At 27.2% G+C, this 25,739-nt stretch overlaps 1 protein-coding gene across 3 annotated transcripts in view; it reads right to left on the bottom strand.

The window, feature by feature from the left end:
• The window catches only part of LOC122505304 (tyrosine-protein phosphatase non-receptor type 9), a 514,941-nt gene that overhangs the window by 218,322 nt on the left and 270,880 nt on the right, over positions 1-25,739 (bottom strand). For all 3 annotated transcript variants that reach the window (XM_043616814.1, XM_043616815.1, XM_043616816.1), the window contains one exon: positions 12,372-12,635. In XM_043616814.1, the coding sequence (XP_043472749.1) occupies positions 12,372-12,635 (264 nt within the window). The remainder of the gene's footprint in view (positions 1-12,371; positions 12,636-25,739) is intronic.

Here is a 25,739-nt window from a genome sequence, read left to right as displayed (position 1 = left end):
ATTAATATATGGTTAAACTCTGGTTAATGACGAATGTTTTGTGGATAAGTCAAATGACGATTCTAACCTCAAATTAAACGATATGTGAAAAAGTTTATTTTTAACGATTGCAAGAGTTAACCTAAAAACAAAAATTCAACCTAATAGTAATATTTTAATTACTATTAATTTTATTTTCCAATATCTGTTTAATTATAATTTTTGCCATTTTTAAACTATTTAACGAATGCTGTAATGAACATAGTTCATTTACGACTGTTTAAGAATTTAATAACCAGATAATTATTTGTAATAAAATTTTTTAAAATATAAAATGTATCGATACATAAACATCTAAACATAAAATATAGTGCACAAATAATTTTGAGATTAAATAATATACATGTATACAAAATGATGTTTTGTTAGAAAATATTACGACTGTTCGACTGTGTTAAAAATTCTTTTGTATAGAAAAGAATTAAAATGTGACAGGATACACATTTAACGACTATACATTTTAATAAATGTATATTTCTATATTCTATTAATTTTATTATAACTGTATAGTTTATCAAAAAGTACTTTATAAATAAATATTTAAGTATTTATTTAATTTATTATTTGACGTCGTTAAAAATAAAACGCTACAACGAACGAAGGACAAGTTATTCAAACTAGAGGTTAGTTTTTTAACGAAAAGTTTTATTTTCTTCAGACTGACAGTATTTAATGACGATGTGTTATAAACTCTTTATATTTCATTTATATAATTTTAAGACACATGAAACCGTTTTTCTGGGTTGTTTCTTTTTTGACGGAGTTGTGTTCATTCCCGATAAACTGAAACAACTAGGTTTGTTTTTCGTAACAATCGATAGTAACAATAGGGTTGGAAAAACGAATCAGTTCCAAATCATTTTAGCATGTGTTCTGTTTTAATGGTTTAGGAGCAGACAATCTTGAAGCACGAAAAATATTTAATGACAGTTTTTCTAGTTTTTGACAAACAATGAATTTTTATTTTACAATATAATTAACAATTTGTTTTTAAGGTACCATTCACTTGAACAGCGAATTGGACATTACAAAATGAATAGATAAGTGTAGAAAAGGGTCAAATCTAGTTGGCGGCGACGTCCAATAGCGTTGGGAATTTAAAACCCAGTGGATCTTACCACAAATAATAAGTCTGAATATGCGAGAAGGTTGACAGCAAATTTATTTTCTGATTCATTCAAGGAAACAAATTGTTTCAATGATTCAGAATGTTATAAATGACTTTTTAATTTCTACAGGTGATAAACGATTGGTAAACGAATTGAAAACGTATTGTTTATGACAGTATGCGAATAACGACCGTGTATACGATTTATTAATATCTAACGACTGTACGAGGGGTTTGTCGACAACATAAATAAAAATGACTGTTTTATATAAACTTTTAAATTTGTCTGGTTAATGTGTCACCAGAAGAAAGTAGAGGTCCTAGAAGCAGCTACTACGGAGAAAATTGATTAACGAAATGATTGATATTTTGATCTCTGAGAACGAAACTGAGACAATTAGTAACGACTGTTATTCATAGACTCCACTGTCAACGACGGTTATAACATCAAGTTATAAAACGATATGTGTTATAACGATAGTAGAGACGATTGTTAATTAAATAATAATAATAATTAATAATTTTTATAAATTAAACAATGTCATACAATAGGAAGACAGTAAATACGAAAGTTAATATGAAGAAAGTAAATAATAAAGAAAATTAAAAAACGAATGTTCATAATTTAAATGATATGCAATATAAATTTATAAAAAAAACGAAAGTATTGTTAATAAAGACGATGGTGATCACGATAAGTTGAAAGACAGTATTGACGATCAATCAGAGACGAAAAAGGCGGTAAATCAGGCAATAATGAAAGGAAATTTGTTAATTTTTAATCATAAATGACAGTTTAAATATAAACGATAGTGCTGACTCAAATTGACTGAATCTTATTCTTTTTAATATAACCTTGACGATGCATAACAAAAATAAAACTGCAGATTCAGCAACGAATGAACGATGATGAATAGCTAAAGCGACTTAGAATTATAGATAAATCTATTTATCCAGTACTCTAAGATAATGACTGTTCCTTTAATTCAGACGAAATTTAAAAAATACATCAATTTAAAAAAGTACATAAATAAACGAATTGTTAACAAAAAATTAAACGACAATTTCTAATAATAACTTTAAACCAAATGACTGATCTTTCCATGAATTCGCTTCAGAGAAAACTTAAAATAAATTTTTATTAGCGAATTAGTAACGACAGTATAGTATTAATTATTTAATAATTAATAATGGATTCAATAAATTATAATTATGTTATAATTTAATAATTAATTTAATTGTTAACGAATAAATAATTGAACTTTAAATTAATCTACAACCTTTTGTGTATTTTTACGAGCTGTTGGCGGATAAATTACAGATGATAGATTTGTTTCATATTTTAAATACGACAGTTATTTCCTTAAAATACTTTTTAAAAATAAATAAAAAGAAAAACAAATTTAAATTGCAAGCAATTCTCATAAATGGAATAAGTATAGTTCACTGTATGGTATTTTTTTATATACTTACGATAAAAACGAAACTTTAAGTGAACTAAAGAAACGATGCGAAATAAAATTTAACGAGTGTAACTGAAACAAATATAATTAACTAAATATGATACGAAATGAGATTCTATAAATTTTCTTTTTGATCGACGTGAGAAACTTATTTCTAATTATAAAAACAAAAAAAAACGAGAAGAGAAGAAGAACAATTCTTGTTTTAAAATGTTTAAATAATGAAAAACAGACGAAACTCTTTTTAATTTAATAACGAATAAAGTATTTATTGTTTTTTAAATTCTATTAATTTGGACCAAAACAAATCGAATAATGTCAGTTTACAAAAATCCTTTGGATTTTAAAGTGAATGTAATTATTTTTAATTACTTGAAACTTAAACAAAACGAAATGTTCAAGTAAATGATATAAGTCACAAAAAGAAAAACGATTGCTCTTGAAAGAATCAAAAATTCAAAAACAATATTTTTACGAATGTCAAAACTTTACTTTTTATAAGACTGCCACCAGTCTATGACGACTATCGCTTATTAAAAAATTATAATAAAAAAACGTTAGGAAAACAAAGAGGTATTACCGGTAAGAGTTTAGTCAGCTCAAATAATAAGCCTAAGTGTTACTGATTCAGCCAATAATGAAAGACAGTTTTCAATAATTATGACGAAAATGTTAATTTTGATCTATTTGAATGATCTTGTAATAATATTATGGTAAACATTTTACAAAAAAAAGGTCAATGCCTAATAATATTTTCGCCTTGGTAGAAAAATATATTTCACCTAATTATTTCTTCAACCATAAGAAAGTCCGATTATGAATGCAGCAATAATTATAACGATATGTCTTGAAAATAATATTTATTATTTCGATAATAAAAAATAATAATAAACGATTAGTTTGTCCTAAAGTAATCACAAGTTTGATTTAAAAATATAAATATACGAATTTATGTTTTCAAAGAAACAGTAGGGGAGTGTAGTCAAGGTTGGATCAGGTACTGACTGTTTTCTATAACTTCTCCTGTCTACCGAATTTGACGATTTCCTCTTATATTATTGGAAAGTTCTACCAAAATGCAATGTTTTTGCTAAACATTGTAAAAAAGTTGGTGTCACTATGTGATAAAACGAAATAAGCGCCATTATCCAACCTTGACCACCTATTCAACCTTGACTACTCTCCCCTAATCATTTCGACTGTTATTTTAGACAGGTTTTTCGATTTATTTAAACGATATTTATGTGAATAGTTTTAATCCTAAAACGAACCATTGTTTTATCAAACTTATATATACAAAACTTTATAGGTTTAACACTTCAGATATTTCGTACTGTTTTTGACACTACTGTAAATTACAACAAAAAGCGAATCAAAATAACGAAATTCTCAAAAATAAGTGAAAGCCGAAATAACGATTGTACAACAAACGACTTGATGAAAACAACTGAAAAATATATTAATACTCTAAAAAATGACATTTTTGACAAATTTTACAAAAGGACAATGATAAAATGGTTAACGAAAGTTTCCAAAATGTCAGCAATTGCAAAAGTTCAAATTTCTACATCACAATAATAAAGCAAAAATTAACGAACGTAAGTAAACAATATTCTAGATGAATTCAAATTATTCTCATAATGATTTTGTTAAAACAAACAAAGCTATATTGTAGCGTATACAAACTGATTAAATAACTATTAGTAAATTACGAAAGTTAGAGAAATATAATAGAAATAAAATAAAAGCCTAAAATCTAAATAATTTTCGACAACAGTCTTCTAAATTGTAATATATACATTTATGTAAGAATTTATACGAAAAAGTTTTTACAATACAAAAATATATATGACAGTTTGATAATTTAGATATTTTTTGACAAATAGAATACTAGAAAGATTTAACCAAATGATACGATAAATAAATTAACTTTTGAATTTCTCTAAGTAAATTTATAATAAACGATTATTTTAACGAAATGAAATTAAACGATTTAAATGTTTAGATTATTGTCAATAACAAAAAAAAATGTTCATAGTAAGAGATGATAAAATAAATACTTAAAACAGAACAATTCCATAAACGAATTTGTCATTAAACAATTGGTTCATTAAAGTAAAAATTGATAAGACAGTAAATTTTTGTAAAAACAATGATGAATTATTAAAAACGGAGGGAGATAAAATAAAGAACAGTTTACTAAACCTTAAAGACGAATTATTAGAAACGGAGGGAGATAAAATAAAGAACAGTTTACTAAACCTTAAAAACGATTATTAGAAACGGAGGGAGATGAATTAAACAAAAGTATAAATAAATAAATAAAAATTAAATTCACACGATAAAATTACGAGACTCATATAGTCAGAAAACAGTTTAAATCAGTAAAAACTAAATTTTCTAAATTTACGATTGTTTTAAAGAATCCAATATAAAAGACGAGTTCATTAGAACAAAAAATAAGACACAGAAATTTTATTTTACATTTATATTAAAGATTAGTGGAAACCAGTTGACTGTTAAACAAACGATAGTCTAAAAATTAAAACGATTGTTTGAGAAGAATTAATAACGAATTATATTTGACGACAAAGTATAAATTATATTCTATAATAAATTAACTAATGATAGTTAAAAATAGTAAAAAGTCAAAATATTTATTTAAGATGAGTTTTTCAAACGAAAATACGACAGTTTAAGATCTCTTAAATTGAAAGCAAGGTCAATAATTACAGTATTCTATGAGAAAGCTCTTGATATTCCTCAAAGAATAATGATTAATTAGTTTTCTATCACGTAGATAAAACTATAAGTTAAGATAAAATTTATATTATAATCTTACTGGAAACGAGTGGAACTTGATCAACTGAATACTTTAACGTTTGACTGAAATTAAAATTATATTTGAACTTCATAAGTAGACGAAACGATCTGTTTGCTAATTTTAACATAAGTTTTTGCTAATAGCAAATAATGTTTTTTAGATGTGATTCTTGTAATGCGACTTGTTTTAAGGCATTATCTCTTGAAATACTAATAATAAAATTTACATTGTTTATTGAAATTTGAGATTGAATATTGCTATTGATGAAAGTTAATATTTTAACAAAATTATGACGAGAAGCGAATCCCGGACGAAAACGTTTGACAAAGTTTTATTTACAACGACTAGTTAAATATGATAATAAAGCTGCAACGATATGTGGGTGATTCTACAAAAGAGGGAATTTTGATGTCTGAAGCATGTTTTGTATATTAATTTTGGAAAGAATAATTTTACTTTTAATGGAAATTGTAAATCTTAATGGTTTCTATTATGGCACAGAAAAAAAACCGATGAAAAAAAATATGTTTTTGCAAAAAATACACATTATAGTGCTAAATTCTCATTCGTCTGGCATGTCCCTTTGGGAGAATGACAGTTCATATTGAGAATAAATATCACTTTTCAAATATTTTGCGGAAAATTCATACTCAATTAGTAATTTTGAATAGTTGTAGATTACTAATATGGAAATAATTATGATGTTTCTCTATATCTTATTTATAAAATATCTTCGCGAAGTTTGTCCCCTGAATTTGTTATCATTCGTCTGGCAGTGCAAAAAATGTAAAAATTATTAAAAATCAACATTCTGATGAAGTGACTGTTCGTTGTAGTTGTTAATTAAACTAAACTAAATGTGATACCAATCGGGTTTTATTGAATCTTCTAATCTATTAACCAAGATTTCTCAATTTGTAACGGAGATTGTGTTGTGACCAGACAAATTCTCATTCGTCTGGCATACAATTTTTAAAAAAATATTTTATTTTTCGGTTATTCTATAGACTTATGTTTTGTAGATTATTATTCTCTATAAGATAGTACTGAAGGATTTTTTCATTTAATGTTATTTTTCTATTTTTTAAACAAAAAATGCCAAATTCTCATTCGTCTGGTTCTCATTCGTCTGGCACTTTTGAGATAGGATGTATACTATATCACTAAAAATAGCGTAAAACTAACAATTTTCAACTATTGTTCGATTTTCTGGTCTTAAAATAATCCTAATTAAATTTACAAGAAATTGCTATAACTGAATTTTCAATTTTCATTTCGCATAAATAATTATATTGACATAAACAAACAAATGGAATAAGTATTTTTTTATATGAATAAAGTTTAGCCCACAAAAATCAAAGTAGTTCTTTATTATTAGACACTTGAACTTACTTTTACAATTCTATGATTTGTGAAATTGTGCTTATAGAAACAAATACACCATCCGTAATTTGTTAAAAACAATTACACAGGCCAACAAAATTTGATTCAATTTACTTTCCAAGAATCAGACAATACTTTTCCGAAGGATTTCGACGTGCTGAATCCGAATCTGGCCTCAAAATAGACCCATCACGTCAGGTTTTTGAAATATTTTAACCTAAAAGAGCAAAAAACCTGTTTTTAGTCATATTTGATGTCATGTAACATCAAGAGATAATTTTTTATTTAAAAAGTTAATATTGAGTCTAAAAGTGCTACTCTTCCCCTTTAATATCCATTTTGAAAATTTAAAAAATCTTCATTTGTCTCTGAGTAATCGTTCATTGAATTTTTTGAGTTTGGCGAATTCTTTGAAAACTAAGTAGAAACCGACAAAACTTCGACAATAAAGCAGATTTTAACTACAAACATCTAAATTTTAAATAGTTCTAAAGATTTTCGATATAACTGAATACGAATTCGATATCAGATTGACATAATTAAAAATGGCTTATACAATATGGCAGACGATTTACTTAAAATTGATTGTATTTGTCTAAAATATGCCATTTTCAATTCTGTCAATCTGATATCGAATTCGTATTCAGTTATATCGAAAATCTTTAGAACTATTAAAAATTTAGATGTTTGTAGTTAAAATCTGCTTTATTGTCGAAGTTTTGTCGGTTTCTACTCAGTTTTCGAAAAATTCGCCAAACTCAAAAAATTCAATGAACGATTACTCAGAGACAAATGAAGATTTTTTAAATTTTCAAAATGGATATTAAAGGGGAAGAGTAGTACTTTTAGACGCAATATTTACTTTTTAAATAAAAAATTATCTCTTCATGTTACATGACATCAAATATGACTAAAAACAGGTTTTTTGCACTTTTAGGTTAAAATATTTTAAAAACCTGACGTGATGGGTCTATTTTGAGGCCAGATTCGGATTCAGAACGTCGAAAACCTTCGGAAAAGTATTATCTGATTCTTGGAAAGTAAATCTTGTCGGCCTGTGTTATTAATTAAATTACAACAAAAATTAATTAAACCGATGACTTTTATTGATCCTCGTAAAAATCGTTACTTGGGGGTTTTCGGGGTTGCTGATTAAGAACCTAATGTCAGTTTTTAAAATTTTTCAAATTCAAAATGGCGGATCCAATATGGCCGACGATTTTGGAGAAACTTAACATATTCGTCTGAAAATCGTTACTCGGTGATTTTCTGTTTCGCTTATTACCAATCCGAGGTCAACTTTTTTCAAATTAACCATTGCTTTTACAATTTGTTAAAACAATTTAATTATGTTTTTTAGTTCTACTACTATATTTATAGTTCATAGATGTATAAAAATAAATAAATAAATTTTAAATAGTTTTTAATAATCATAATTAATTAATTAATTACAATTTATTATTATTATTATTATTATTATTATTATTATTATTATTATTAATTATTAATTAGTTAAATAAATTAAATAAAAATAAATTAATAAATTATTAAAAAGTAAATTCAAAATTAAACTCAACGTTAGAAACTAGAGGTGTATTCAATGTATTTAGTATTCGATTTTTTCGGGTACTCGATTTCTTTTCAGTCCTCGGAAATTTCCGTATGCATCAAGTATTCCGTATTTTAAATAATCTTGAACTATCTGATTCAAAAGTTGCGAAAATGGTGGTAAATTGTAAATTGTTAGTTCTAACTTTTCCTCTAGGTTAATAACTTATTTAACGTTTAAATATATTTTACAAAATCAAATTTAATAAAAATCGAACAATTTTTTTAAAATTCATTTAATTAGATTCTTAATCAGCGACCTCAAAAACCCCCGGGTAACGATTTTTAGACGAATACGATAAGTTTTTTCAAAAGTCGTGCGCCATATTGTATCCGCCATTTTGAATTTTGAAAAACTGACATTGGATTCTTAATCAGCAACCCCGTAAACCCCCGAGTAACCAATTTTATAAAAATCGATTCATTAATTTTTATGTTAATGTGAATTTTCTTGACACGATTTTAATTCTCTGGATAAATTGTTTATAAATAACCATAACTTTTGTAATTTTTAATATTTTGTCTGGCCACTTATGGATGTCTTTATTAGTATCATTAACTTGAAGTTAAAATACTTTTCAGAACTTAAATGAGAAAAAAATGTTGTGTCCAAATTTTCTTGATTTTCGTCCTTCGTTTTTAGAATCACCCATGTACAAAACTATTGGCGAAATAAATTAAGGCATATGAAATGACGGATGTTCATCAAGAATGTATAAAATAATATGTTAAGTACGATTGTGTAAATATCGAATGTTTTTCAATTACGTAATAATTGGCTGATATAATAACGAACAACAAAGTTGTGTGATAAAAGTTCAATGCGTAACTATATATATACCTAATAACGACAGATTCCTCTAAGGTAATTTCAAAAAAACCAACTAATATATGAGACAGTTTCTCTTCTAGACAGTTTGAATAAACAAATGATTAAACAACAGTTCTTCTAAGAAAAATTTAAATGAACAACTGAAATATACGATAGTATACGATATGTGACGATGGTAATAAATATACTTAAATGACAAAATTAATTATTTTGAATAATTTTCAGTTACTGAAAGAAACTCAGACATAATGATTGGTAGATTGGTAGATGAGTTGTTCGAAAGGTGTCCTAAGATTTAAAGAAGTTTTATATATCAAATTCGACAATGCTGAAATGTCCAGAATATTCAATTTGAGAAAGGATGGACTTGAAACGACTATATTTAAAAAAAATTGAGAAACTTATAAATTATTTTAGCTTGAAATTTGTAAAATTAATAATTTTTATTTATATTGTAAACGAGTCAATCTCGGGAGGGAGTGTTGGAATATTGTATATTCGCGCCTAATATCTCGCTTGACTCTAACAGTAGTTGATTCTACGTCACTGCCGTGTGCGCACGCACTTCTTCTTCTCGATATCGCTTCGACCGTGAACGTCTCGATCGTCTACAAGCTCTTAATAAACGACCGATTTCATCTGTATTTGTGTATTATTATTGACTACATCCTGCTCTAAATAATCTGCATGCCAACAATTGTCAACTTTTAAGTCCTGTAAAAAATAGTTAACTTAACATATTTTATATGTTAAAAATTGTATATTATTCTTTGAACATTTATGAAGAGAAAGAGAGCAGTCCGGTCAAAAAATATTAATTTTTAACGATTTTACAGCAAATCAACGAAAAAAAGTTTTTTCCCATGCAAAACACAGGTTTACAAATTAAAAACTTTTTTTTGCCAATCGAACAAAACAATTTTTTTTCGAATAGTAGGTGTTTTTTGAGTAAGAAAATCATAGTTTTAATTTTTTCCCCTCGTGCAGATTTTCTGTAGCTTCAAATTTTGCATTTTCGAGGTGCGACGCCACTTAAACTTACCGGTAGGAAAATTAGCTTGTCAAAATATAATAAATGAGGTATCATTGGAAAGGTTATTAAATTACCTTTCGATCCATAGGTCACAGAATAAAATTCAACAAAAATTGAGAGAGTTACAGTCGATTAAAGATGAAATTTCATGACAATTTTGATGATTTTTAGACATTTGAGTAACTTCTACTATTTTTTTCTACATCAAACAGGAAAGAATGTTTAGGTTTTAATTTTTTTATTGATAGACTATATCATTACACAAATTTTGAGCCCTTGTGGACCTCGATTGGATTAAAAATGACAATTCTACACTAAATTTAGTGAACGAAACTACATTCTTTATTTTTAGTATCCCTTAAACATTTGCAGCAAAAATTGAAGTAATAAAATTTAGTTAAGCTCTAAAATTACTAAAATCACTAATGAAGGATTTCTGAAATCGTAGATTTCGAATCCAATGTTAGTTTTCTAAATTTCAAAATGGCGGATCCAATATGGCGGACAAGTTTTTAAAAATCGATTAAATTCGTTACTCGGGGGTTTTCGGAGTCGCTGATTACGAATCTGATTACGGATTTCGAAAATTGAAAAGGATGGATTTATAATGGTGAACGAGTTTAAAAAAACGAGTTTTAAAAAACTCGTTCACCATTATAAATCCATCCTTTTCAATTTTCGAAATCCGTAATCAGATTCGTAATCAGCGACTCCGAAAACCCCCGAGTAACGAATTTAAGACGAATTTAATCGATTTTTAAAAACTTGTCCGCCATATTGGATCCGCCATTTTGAAATTTAGAAAACTAACATTGGATTCGAAATCTACGATTTCAGAAATCCTTTATTAGTGATTTTAGTAACTTTAGAGCTTAACTAAATTTTATTACTTCAATTTTTGCTGCAAATGTTTAAGGGATACTAAGAATAAAGAATGTAGTTTCGTTCACTAAATTTAGTGTAGAATTGTCATTTTTAATCCAATCGAGGTCCACAAGGGCTCAAAATTTGTGTAATGATATAGTCTATCAATAAAAAAATTAAAACCTACACATTCTTTCCTGTTTGATGTAGAAAAAAATAGTAGAAGTTACTCAAATGTCTAAAAATCATCAAAATTGTCATGAAATTTCATCTTTAATCGACTGTAACTCTCTCAATTTTTGTTGAATTTTATTCTGTGACCTATGGATCGAAAGGTAATTTAATAACCTTTCCAATGATACCTCATTTATTATATTTTGACAAGCTAATTTTCCTACCGGTAAGTTTAAGTGGCGTCGCACCTCGAAAATGCAAAATTTGAAGCTACAGAAAATCTGCACGAGGGGAAAAAATTAAAACTATGATTTTCTTACTCAAAAAACACCTACTATTCGAAAAAAAATCGTTTTGTTCGATTGACAATTTCACTGTAAACCAGTGAAATACATGTAAAATTTCAATAGCCTACATGCACCACTAAATATTAATTTAAAAAAAAATAAAAAATACGTATCTAATTATTTTCAATTTGTGACAAAATGAGACCCGGAAATGGACAAAATTCCAAAATGTCGTTTTTAACGGTCACCCTAATACATACACACATGCGTTCGAACTTTTGTTCCTTTTGTCAAAATATATATATACACAGCGTAACGCAAGTATAAGTGCCAACGCGAAACATTGAAAATTGAAATTCTCCGTGTATATATCACACTTGAAAATTTTTAAAAATAATTGAGTCGAAGAAATTCGGAAATTGACATCACTATAAAGCTTCCTTTGAGGAAGCAAAATAATATACGAAAATTGTTTATAAATAATGCTATTAATTAATCTAAATTATTTATCTAAAAAGATGGATAATTTATATAATACTGTCCTGATCATTTTTTCTAGTCTACATTCTAATTAGAATTTGATAGGGTTACGATCAGTTTTTCTAGATTAGAGATTCTAGTCGGAATATGGAGAGTGACATTCTAAAGTCAGGGACAAATGGGTAAATTTCTACACAGGTTATATTAAAATTTATATGAATAAATTATTATAAAAAAGTTAATTAAAATTGAAATGAAAGAAAAGAAAATACTGACCTCGCAAAGTTCACCCCCTCCCCGATTCGTCATAGATTTAAGACAGTGTAGAAGCCATGCTTCATGCTGAATTTCCAAGGAACCACCTAAACGACGTGGTAAAGAATCTCGTGGTATATGAAGCGTTAATTGAGGAATGGATACTGTAAAAACTCTGTCTCGCAATTTTTCTCTTACAAACAATCGAAGAATTTTGAATGGTGCCTTGAACCACAATGGAGCCGTAACAATGAGTACTTTCTTCAATTTTGCCGGATAAGCACCCTGAAAAAAAGTTTTTATCACTATTTATTGTATGTAATGTTATAGCAATGTCACAGTAACAGAAAATCTTTAATTTTAAAAGACGCACTATATTTTAAACAATCGTTTTAATCAAATCAAACAAAAATTAGAAATTGCTTTCTTTTAACAGAGCGTTACAAAAAAGGAATAAAAAGAGTTTCTGTGTAATAGGTACGTATGTTTCTCGTTATACAGAAATTTTACAATTTAAAAAAAATTTTTTTTGCTTAAACAATTTTTATACGTATCTTTTTTTTATATTGCTTCGTGAATTATTATTTTTATAGTTAATTATTCTCCTTATATTACATAATAAAAAATCTTTAAATTACATGAATATTATATACGAGAAAAAATATTTTTGTTTCCATCCAGTTGCATAATTCGATAATCAAATACTGCAAAATTATTATTTCGAGTGTGAGGGAACTTGATTTCTTTTAGAAATCATGGGCATGCGGACAAAATTATAAAACGAAATTATTTAACAAATTTCTCATTTTTAATCCTTCTATGAATAGTGCCTGGGTTATAAAATTTTACAAGCGACCTATTGTTCGAATTGTTTCTTCTATTAGTAAAATAAACCAATGGGTAGTCTATTTTATACGCGTGTATATATTATATTACTCACTTGCTAAATTAAAAACAATATTAATCAAACCCAATGGGAAATGCCAGTGTAGTGCCGATGTTCACCACTGGCTTAGTACTCAGACGATAGTTCGGCGTAGTCTAGCCGAGCCTCGAAAATTAGTGCCGGCGCAGTATAGAATTTTTGTTTCGCCAAAGCTTGGACAAGCCACGGCGGCAAGTGCTGGCTGAGTATAGAAAAATTGTTCACAACGCTCTTTGCCAACATTGCTTTTTTGACATAAACTTAAAAAAAATTATAAAAAAAGTTTATGGATGTTTATAAATATAAATTTATTGAAAAAAATTAATATTTTACTTTTTAGTTGTTCATTAATAGGGTTCCGTCAGTACACCGTAGGTGTACGGAACCCTATTGGTGAGACTCTTGTGTCCGTAGTCAAATCGTGTCCCCCCTAGCGACTAAACTATTTGACCTAAAGAGCTCAAATTTGGTCCAGATATGTATTTTCACTCGTAGATTACAGGAAAAATATAGCAAATGTGATTGGACGTGATGGCCATAGCGTTGTCAAGAAAAAACTAAAAAATGTTTTAAAAAAATTTTTTTCCCTAACTTTTACATTATTTGACCTAATGAGCTGAAAATTGGTATCCTGATGTATTATTACAGTCTGACGACAAAAAATTTATTTAAGAAACTTTTGGAAAAAATTTTTTTTAAAAATTTATTTAAGAAACTTTTTGAAAAAAATTTTTTTAAAAATTTATTTTAGAAACTTTTTCAAAAAAAATTTAAAAAAATTTTTTTTTAGTTTTTTTTAGTTAAAACATGTGGCATTAAATATTTTAAGGAAGAGTGAAATTTTAAGAGAATAAATGAGAGATTGTTTTGTCTCTTTAATTTCTTAACTAAAAATAAAAAAAAATTGGACAAGTGCGAGTTGTACTCCCACTGCAATGGCGGGTTCCGTACACAAATATTAAAACAATACTTGCAACATTTATCGGTAATTGGTAGAATTAAAATAAACAATTAAAAAAATATATTAAAATCATTTGATAAAAAAAAACTAAAAAAAATTAAAGTATTGTATATCTAATATTGTAAATAATAATAAGTAGAGGAACAAAATTTTTTTAATTAGTTCCTCTACTTATTATTGTTTACAATATTAGATATACAATACTTTAATTTTTTTTAGTTTTTTTTTATCAAATGATTTTAATATATTTTCTTAATTGTTTATTTTAATTCTACCAATTACCGATAAATGTTGCAAGTATTGTTTTAATATTAGTGTACGGAACCTGCCATTGCAGTGCGAGTACAACTCGTACTTGTCAAATTTTGTATTTTTATTAAATTTAATAATAACAATCTTTATAAATAAGATCAGACTTTTGTCTGTACATTGCATAGAAATGGAAAATTCATATTTAGTTTTTATATTCAAGTAGTAAGAATTCCAAAAATGCCAATAAAAAAATTATGTATGTATGTATGTATGTATGTACTAGCTGTCGTACCCGTCTTCGACGGGTTTTAGTTTCTACTAATATATTTGAACAGGTGTCTACCAATTGGGAATTTAATTTGACTGGGAAAAACTAATTTTAATTAGTTACCATTAACTATTACATTAGCAAAATATTACCATTTGAATCAGTAAATGACTTTTTCTATCAAATACTATTTTCAACTAATTCAGATTTGCAGAACAGTATTTGTCAATTTGTAGTACTTTATGCATTCGTAGTATTTCAATTAATGCATTAATAATTAATACTAATTTTCTACCAGCTTTTGGAGTTATGTAGAGTCTAATTCGAACTAATTGTATTGCAAGTAGGCCCCACGTTACGACTGCTAAAATCGAAAATAAGACCTATATTGTAATCTGAAAGTAAGTCTTAAATTTTGACAAATAAAAATATTACATCAATAGAAATTAAAGCAAAAAGCAATTTTTTAAAAATGAATTAATATAATAAAACTTTTTTTAATTAGATAAAAAAATTCCCGATTTTTCTAGTCGAATTAAATTCCCGGCTATTTCTCGGGATACCTTTGCGATTAATAGACACTCTGTTAAATGTATTAGTAGAAATTATAACACGTTTTTGATTCCCACATGGGAAATCTACATGGGATCCACTTTTACAAAGGAAACCATATTGATTCCTATGTAAAACCGTATGGTATAATTTTTCCATATCCCTATTAAAAATTTCCACATGGGATTTTACATTTTACCCGTTTTTGCGTAATGCCCGGATAGAATTTTGGAAAGCAACAACATACCCCAAACATTTCTAAAATTTAAGAAGAACAATTTTAATTCATAAATAGGAATTTGTTATTTATTTTCAAAGTCATTTCTAAAACATTTCTTGAATTCAAAAAAAAGAAAATTTTGATTCATAAATCCCAATTTGCCCTAATGGCATCTTAAGGACTTTCTGTGTCCCAGTACCCGCTGAAGTCAAATTTCAGTATTATTGATACTTTTACTGTATACCCTTTATATTGAACATAAATATTTTATTTTCTACGTTAAATATGACAATACATACTATGAAATTTTCAAACTTAAAACCTGAAAATATCAATATAGAAATTGTTTGCAAACTCTCACGTTAATTGCTTTTAGAAAATTTGTAATCGGCATCAAATTCATGACTCTAAACTTTTTAATAAAATAAATGTAATGAATGTAATTTATAATTTTAAAACATCAACCGATATCAATACCAACTTCATAAAAAATTAAACAATATTGAAAAAAACTAATTAAAAATTTTGTCGAAAATCAAAAATATGATTTTGGCTTAAAAATTCGGATATATTATTTATATTTCATTTTTATAGTGAAAATTAGTTGTATTAATATTAAAAAGTAGCTACAGAAAGTGTCACATAAATTTGCCAAAAAATTAAAAAATTTGCATTTTTTTGATTTTTTGAATTTTGTGAAAAAAGCTATAACTTTCGTTCAGCTTAATATTTTTCAATCGGATATGGCTAGAAATTTAAATTAGATCAATACCTAAGAGACTGTAAAGTGTCGTTTTAATCGGTCAAGTAGTCTTTGTGTTTATCCCGGACAAAATATCGCGGACAGACATACATACACACATACATACACACAGACATACATACATACATACATACATACATACATAATTTTTTTTATTGTCATTTTTGGAATTCTTACTACTCGAATAGAAAAACTAAACATGAAATTTCAAATTCTATGCAATGTACAGACAAAAGTCTGATCTTATTTATAATGTATGTATGTGTGTATGTATGTCTGTCCGCGATATTTTGTCCGGGATAAACACAAAGACTACTTGACCGATTAAAACGAAACTTTACAGTCTCTTAGGTATTGATCTAATTTAAATTTCTAGCCATATCCGATTAAAAAATATTAAGCTGAACAAAAGTTATAGCATTTTCACAAATTTCAAAAAATTGAAAAAATGCAAATTTTTTTAATTTTTGTTAAATTGATGTGACACTTTCTGTAGCTACTTTTTAATATAAATACAACTAATTTTCACTATAAAAATGAAATATAAATAATAAATCCGAATTTTTAAGCCAAAATCATATTTTTGACTTTCGACCAAATTTTTAATTAGTTTTTTTCAATATTGTTTAATTTTTTATGAAGTTGGTATTGATATCGGTTGATGTTTTAAAATTATAAATTACATTCATTACATTTATTTTATTTACAAGTTTAGAGTCATGAATTTGATGTCTATTACAAATTTTCTAAAATCAATTAACGTGAGTTTGCAAATAATTTGTGTATTGTTATTTTAATGTTTTAAGTTTGGAAATTTCATAGCATGTATTTTCATATTTCATTTAACGTAAAAAATAAAATATATGTATATGTTCAATATAAAGGGTACAGTAAAAGCATCAATAAAACTGAAATTTAACTTCAGCGGGTACGGTAACATATAAAGTCCTTAAAACACCATTAGGTCAAATTGGGAGTTATGAATTAAAATTTTCTTATTTTTGAATTCTAGAAATGTTTTAAAAAATGTTATAAAATGTTATAAAAATAAATAACAAATTCCTATTTATGACTTAAAATTTTGCTTCTTGAATTTTAGAAATCTTTGGGGTATGTTGTTGCTTTCCAACATTATATCCGGGCATTAAGCAAAAACAGGTAAAATGTAAAATCCCATGTGGAAATTTTCAATAGGGATATGGAAAAATTATACCTACTTGAAAAATAAAAATAGATTTTACATGGAATTTTTTTAAAATAAATATAGGCTTTTTGGGTTAATTTAAGGTATAGTTATCACTCAAAATCGTGTCGCAATTTACCATACGGTTTTACATGGGAATCCAAATGGTTTCCTTTATGAAAGTGGATCTCATGTAGATTCCCATGTAGGAATCGAAAACGTGTTATAGTTTCTACCAATACATTTAACAGAGTGTCTATCAACCGCGAAAGAAAACCGAGAAATAACCGGAAATTTAATTTGACCAGGAAAAATCGGGAATTTTTTGCCAAACCGGGAATTTTCTTATCTAATCAAAAAATGTTTTATTATATTAATTCGTTTTTAAAAAATTGCTTTTTGCTTTAATTTTTATTGATGTAATATTTTTATTTGGCAAAATTTAATCCCTACATTTAGCCTACAATATAGGTCTAATTTTAAATTTTAGCAGTCGTAACGTAGGGTCTACTTGCGATACAATTAGTTCGAATTAGACTCTACATAACTCCATAAGCTGGTGGAAAATTAGGATTAATTTTTAATACATTAATTGAAACATTACAAACGCATAAAGTACTACAAACTGACAAATACTGTTCTGTAAATCTGAATGAGTTGAAAATAGTATTTGATAGGAAAAGTCATTCACTGATTCAAACAGTAATATTTTTCTAATGAAGTAGTTAATGTAACTAATTATTAGTTTTTCACAATCAAATTAAATTCCCGATTGGAGACACCTCTTCAAATATATTAGTAGAAACTAAAACCCGTCGAAGGCGGGTACGACAGCTAGTTTAACATAATTGTCTAATTGGGTGGTGTACTTCCGAATAAGGGGGACCTCCGATTTCAATAAAAATTGGTATACCAACGTATTTTGATGCGCTGATTACGAAAATGATAATGAAATTTGGCGCAAATTTCATCTTTATGGTGAAAACCATAAAAAAACCATAAAATTGTAGTTTTTTGCGTATAATTCGTAAAAAACGAAAAATTTTGAAAAACTTTTCAAACAAAAGTTATAGATCTCACCAAAATACACATTTTATGTTTTCATCATTATTTGATAAAAACCATTATTTTCCGATAAAAATGTAAAAAACCATAAAATACCATAAAAACGAGTTAAAATATACTTTAGCTTAAAAGAACAGCCAATTTTAACAAAATACAGTTTCTTTACTATTTTGATGCGCTGATCACAAAAATAATAATGAAATTTTGATCAAATTTAATGTTCATGGTAAAAACCATTATAAAAACTATAAAATTGTGATTTTTGTGTATAAATCGTAAAAAACGCAAAATTTTGCAAAATAATTTTAACAAAAAAGGCCGATTGATAAAATGTTACAAATCGCAACGGTTTAGTGGCCTTGAAAAAGGCCGATTGATGAAATGTTACAAATCGCAACGGTTTTGTGGCCTTGAATAAGGCCGATTGATGAAATTTTTACAAATCGCAACGGTTTTGTGGCCTTGAAAAAGGCCGACTGACATAAGTGCCATTTTTTTAGTTTTTGTGGCCAGGATAAGCAATTTTAATGTCCGCAATTAATTGTGAAAAAGGGTACCAAATGCGGAACCTGAAAGATAGAATACGGAATGTGAAAAAGTGGAAAACCAAATCTGAAAAAGTGGAATACGGAATCTAAAAGGTGGAATACGAAATCTGAAAAATGGACACGTTGTAGGGGGCTCGGGTCTGGGTTGTGTACCTTCTAGTACCAACTAGGAAGAAAATTTGACTCCCTTTCCGTATGCACAGAGCAAGGGCACACGATAATTAAAATTATAAACAAAATTTAAACTTTAATCTCAATAATAATTTGGTTCCTATTAAAATACTATTATACTTCTTACTATGAATAAAAAATTATTAAAAAATTATCACGTAATTTAAGAATTACGTAAAATGTTAAATGCAATATGTAAGTAAAGTAATTTAATTATTAAAAATTTAGTTGAATTTATTTTATTTCAATTTATTATTTCTAACGTATCCCTATTTTTTTCTCATCTTTGACTTAATAATTGTATGTCTGAATGATACTGAGATATTAATACTTTACTGTACACATGTGTCGTTTGCATAGTGGTTAGAGCGTTAGTCTGTTAGTCCGTAGGTCGTAGGTTCGATTCCCCTCATCAGCCATTTTGTTTATTTTCATAGGTTTGCGATATTTCTAGATTCCAATAGTTAAGTACTAAAATATGAAAATCTAATGCACACTTACTGTAATTGATTATCATTTAATTTTTAAATGTTATAAACAATTTTTTTCTACTTCATTTACTATATCCATTGTTAGTCTCCATCTTTAATACAATTTCTTTAAGAAGAAAAATATTTTATGAATAATAACTATTTATTAATATTATTTACCATTTTGTTGTTAAATTATTTATAATTATTAATTTACGACTAATTAATAAGAATACGGCATTTATTGCGGCAATATTCTCAGCCAGCGCTGTCTGGCAGCACTGGCAGGCAGTACTTCGCCAGCGTTAGACAGTGTTATCATCCCAGAGTTATGCCAGTGCTGTCTGTCAGCGTAGCTGCCAGTACTGAGTCAGAATTCCTGAAAGGAGCCACCCAAAACCTTTTAAATTTCTTTTTCGTAGTAATGTTGTTATTTTAATAGTATTTTATATAAGAAATCATAATACCATAGGATTCTGCAAAAAAAAAAATTTTGTTAATGTTATTAACTATTGAAAATTTTAAACATATTTAATTAAAAAATTAATTTCTTAAAAACTTATTGATCGATTTTAATGTTTCAAGTTGCATTTTATTTGTCTTGAAATGAAGTATAACTGACATTATTTTCAAATAAAAATATTTAATTTTAGTGAAAAAAGCAATTGTTTATTTATCAACAATTAAAAATAAATAGTGTTCTGGATGATTTTTTAAGTTGAAAAAATTACTAAAATGTTCTTTATAAACCAGTGAAAAATATCCCATTGAAAAAAAATGGCACGAAGTTTTAAATTGTTTAAACTTAAGCATTTGTACCGCGGTGCAGGGCGCGACTCTGGTCCTTATTGAGCGTACCGCGCGCGTGACATGAGAAACACGTTCGTATTTTCTCACAGTACAAGGACTCTGCTTCTAAAACACTGCTTTTACCATTTTTATCCAAATGTTTAATTTTTATTGTTTCTTTAATTGAAAAATTTACAATTAAATTAATGAGAATTAAAATAAATTTTATATTCTTCTATACTGACTCACGATTTATTTTTTTGTAGGAATTAAAGCACACGTTCGGTCCTGGTATTTTTAAATAAATATAAACCGATCAAAAATATTTTTTCTGGAAAACATAGAAATATGTAACATTAAAATTTGTCATACCCGTACACTGAGAGAAATGGATAGTCAGATTTTGATGTTGAAAAGATTATGTTACACGATACTATCATTATGCTACTGCCAACCATCACAGATGCTAAAAAAATATAGTTATGCTACCCCGTACTACCAAGATGTTACTCCTGATGATATTGATGGTAACGGTGACTATCTAGATAGCTGTCTGTATACGTAGCATTAAAGATGGTCACCCTAACCACAATTATGTTACCCACACGGAGAGAAAAAACCAGGCTTTTCCCCGTGACTTCAATTCATGCCTTTCTCAGGTAGCAGTTTCACCGGATTTCCCGATGAATTTCTTGCGTTTGTCGGTTAGGCCACGCTTTAGCCCTTATTGGCCTTAGCTCGTTGCAAGAATCTCACCGGGAAAACCCGTGAGCGTCCTGCATTTTTGCTGTGATAATTTTCACGCGTTAAATGCATATTTTTTCATGGGGAAAAGCCTTGTTTTTTCTCTCCGTGCACTACTATAAATTTCTCTCCGTGTATACTAATAACTTTTTCTAAAGAATAGTTTTAAAAAATATTTAAATCTAATTTGAATTTTAATTCTTGTCCTCATATTAATTTATTGTAAATGTCTCAAAATAATAAACAATAAAAACCAAAATTGTACCGGTATTACTGTAATTTTTTAGTGGAAAATACTTGTACCTGAAATGTGTAATAATAACACAGGCCAACAAAATTTTGTTGCCCAACCAATGGAAGCCAATTCTTATAGGATTTTTTTCGTTGAATCCGAATTTGACCTTGAAAATATTGGATTGGCTCTAGTTTTCAAGCAATTTACGTTTCAATACGCAAAATACGTATTTTTGCCATTTTTTGAATGTAAGTAAAACCAAATACCGAAACAGTAAATTTGTCCGCATAGGGCCAAATTAAAGCTTAAATACTGCTCTTTAATATCCAAAAACAAAAAATTTAATTTATATACAATTTAACCTTTAATGTCTAATGGAACATACGTTGTTTCATAAACGTATAGAAAATAACATTACTTTCGACCAGGTAAGACAATTTAAGTAAAAATTAGTCTCTCTATGGGTATTTGTGGTCGCTGCTTAGAAATATGTATTCAGATTTTAATATTCAAAATGGCGGATTCAATATGGCGAATTTTTTTTTATTTTACATTTCTATCATAAAGGTGTAAACTATTTTTAAAAATTAGTCCGACATTTTTAATTTTTATATATCATAACAGATTTATAAGCAGCGACCACAAAAACCCCCAGAGGGACTAATTATTACTTAAATTGCCTTACCTGGTCAAAAGTAATGTTATTTTCAATCCGTTTATGAAACAGCGTATGTCCCATTGGACATTAAAGGTTAAATTGTATATAAATTAAATTTTTTGTTTTTGGATATTAAAGAGCAGTATTTAAGCTTTAATTTGGTCCTATGCGGACAAATTTACTGTTTCGGTATATCGTTTTACATCCATTCAAAAAATGCCAAAAATGCGTATTTTGCGTATTGAAACGTAAGTTGCTTGAAAACTAGAGCCAATCCAATATTTTCAAGGTCAAATTCTGATTCTACAGACAAAATCCTATAAGAATCGGCAATAACATTTTAGGCAACATGCAATTGATGAAATTTTGTCGGCCTGTGTAATAATCCATATTTTCTTATTCAGAGAAATTAAAACAAATAGCTTTCCTCATAACCACTGCCTACAGTTAATTTTAAAATACAAAATTTTTAATAATTTATTTTTATTATAATGTTCTTATATGTAAGGTGTTCTGTTTGGAATGAATATTTACCAAATTATTAAGTGACTTAAAGGTTATGGTGATTTTTCTATCAAAAAACATAAAAATTATAATTCTTCTTGGTTATTTTAAAAAGTATTTAAATTAAAAATTCGTTTTTAGTAAATTATTTTCATAAATTTAAAAGTGTCATGTTGATTTGTGAGGTTCTCAAAATATTAACTTCAAGTTTATTTACATTTTTTTTTAAATTGATTATCAGATTTTGAAAACTTGCTCCTCAATGAAAAATTTTAACAAACTACGTAAAACATCTATATTTACCAATCAATAAGAAGAATAAATTAAATATTCCATTAAAAAAAATTAATTAGGGGAGTGTAAGGTATGGTGGCGTGTAAGGTATGGTGGCGCACTTGTCAAATCTGGCATGTAACGTCACATCTGAAGCGCCTTATCACTATGGTCGATGTCTTTTATCGTGATGACATTTTATATGCAGTAGTATTAATGATCAAACGCGTGCTTTGTACTTTAAGTGATTTTGAATAAAAAAGTAGTGAAAAAAAGAAAAAAAGTTTTTTGGATATGTGTGTTAACAGTGCCAGAGTGAAGATTTTTTGAAAATTGAGTCTGGTAAATGTATGGAACGTATTGTTTAGACCTTGGACAACAGTTTTTTGTATTTTACATTTTTCTCAATTCGCGCTGTATGAAAGTAACACCATCATATTTTCATCAATAGCTTGTAAGGTATGATGGCTAAATTTTTGCAACGTACGGTGGCGGATCATTTTTTGCACGAGTTTCAATTGTCTTTGCATTTTTTGTGTACTAATGCCTCATGTGCTCCAACGCAACAATTCTCGAATATGTGACACTTGCGGTCTTCTCTTATTCTAGTTGCGTTAAAACAGCCACCAGCTACTTCACATGTCCAAAATTGTAACCATAACTGAAGTGAAACTTTTTTTTCTATAATGTAAAATCATCAGTTTTCTCTACTTTTGTTATTTTTCATCATTTCTAGTAGTTTTAAAAAATAATTTTAACATCTACATAATATTTTAGTTAAATACACCAAATGCGCCACCATACCTTACAACTTTCAAAAATAAAAAAAATCAGTTTTTTGACCCAAGAGCTGTAAAATTTCACTGAATTTAAATTTTAACAGCCGCTTCTGACAGAAATATGCTTAATAGATGTCAGCAACTGCCTGCTTTTGAAATTTTGAAAAATATTGTTTTTTGAGAGAGAAAGACGCAAAAAAGAAAGTGTCCGCCACCATACCTTACACTCCCCTAAAAAATTATTTAAATAAATGAAGTGTTTAAGAAGCGCAGTCCTTAAACAGCGAGCAGGAACGATAACACGCGCGTGGTACGCTCAATAAGGACCAGAGTCGCGCCCTGCACCGCGGTACAAATGCTTAAGTTTAAACAATTTAAAACTTCGTGCCATTTTTTTTCAACGGGATATTTTTCATTGGTTTATAAAGAACATTTTAGTAATTTTCTCAACTTAAAAAATCATTCAGAACACTATTTATTTTTAATTGTTTATAAATAAACAATTGCTTTTTTCACTAAAATTAAATATTTTTGTTTGAAAATAATGTCAGTTATACTTCATTTCAAGACAAAGAAAATGCAACTTGAAACATTAAAATCGATCAATAAGTTTTTGAGAAATTAATTTTTTAATTAAATACGTTTAAAATTTTCAATAGTTAATAACATTAACAAAAAACTTTTTTTGCAAAATCCTTTGGTATTATGATTTCTTATATAAAATACTATTAAAATAACCACATTACTACGAAAAAGAAAATTAAAAGGTTTTGGGTGGCTCCTTTCAGGAATTCTGACTCTACTGCCAGTGCTGGCGCAGTACTCTGCCAGTTGTAAATTTCCCATAGGGAAGTGGGACGCGTCAAGTAAAACAAAAATCAACTGTTACAAAACTATTAGTGATAAAATTTGACAACAGTTTTTTATTGTTGTTGCTATTTTTTGTTTCACTATCAATTGTGATAATATTCTATTTTTTGTTTCTAAATTATTATTAAAAAAAGAGAGAGAAACAGTGCGCTTAGCGTGTCAAAATTAGGCTAGTAAAATTAATTTTTTTAAATGTTCTACTTTATGGTAAGTAAACTTGAATAAACAATAATTGCAATTGAATATAAATAATTACTAGAATAAATAAAATAAATTTTCCAATTCTTAATTTTTTATGAAAAATATAGAGGAGAGTGGGATAAACCGGCCAGTTGTCAATTTCTCTGAAATGGTGAAATTATCAAATGTCTTACTTACAGATTTGAAACAACCATGTCTGTATACCTTATTATTTCAATTCGACAGTTTTCACTTGTATTTGTGCAACGCTTGGAGTAAAAGCTTTTTCTTAGTTCGGTTATAAACTTTTTAAGAAAATTCTGAGGAAATCAATTTCCCTGAACAAATTCTTTTTATAGGAAAAGTATGAATGTTTACGGAAAATAAGTAAAATTCATAAAAATCACAATTATAGCCCTACTTGCATTCAATTATTTTCTACAATTTTTAACTAAACTTCATCTCTATTTTAAATAATTTTCCTCATGTAAGTTTCTTCTAAAATTCAATTATTTAAGTACAAAAACTCAATATCTTTTAATAATTGTAAATGTCAATATTGTAAAATAATTGTTGAAAGATAATAGCTTTTTAATTATATACAATTGAAAAATTTCCAAAGAATTGAAATTTGATTAATCTTTTAAAAATAATTGAATTTTTGAAAACTGTAAATAAAAATAATTTAATTTTTGAAAAACTTTAATGGTCAATACGAACATAATTTCACCAAAATTATAATAAATCTAAAAAAGTAAATTTCCATAAATTTTTATTTACTTTATTCGAAGATAATTGAATCTTAAAAAATTCTGATTAAAGATTAAACAATTCTAAAAATTAGTTTTTGAAAAAATTTTAATGTAATTTTTCGAAAATAATTGAATTTCATAAAAAAAATTTTAATAATTTAAAATAACTAATTAATTTTTAATTAATTATAATTAAAAATTTTAAAAATAATTTTTTTCTTCAAAAT

This window comes from Leptopilina heterotoma, unplaced genomic scaffold (assembly GCF_015476425.1).
Source record: "Leptopilina heterotoma isolate Lh14 unplaced genomic scaffold, ASM1547642v1 Lhet_352, whole genome shotgun sequence".
Lineage (NCBI taxonomy): Eukaryota > Metazoa > Arthropoda > Insecta > Hymenoptera > Figitidae > Leptopilina > Leptopilina heterotoma.
Note: the sequence above shows the minus strand (reverse complement) of the source record. Positions and strands in the feature narration are given on the sequence as shown.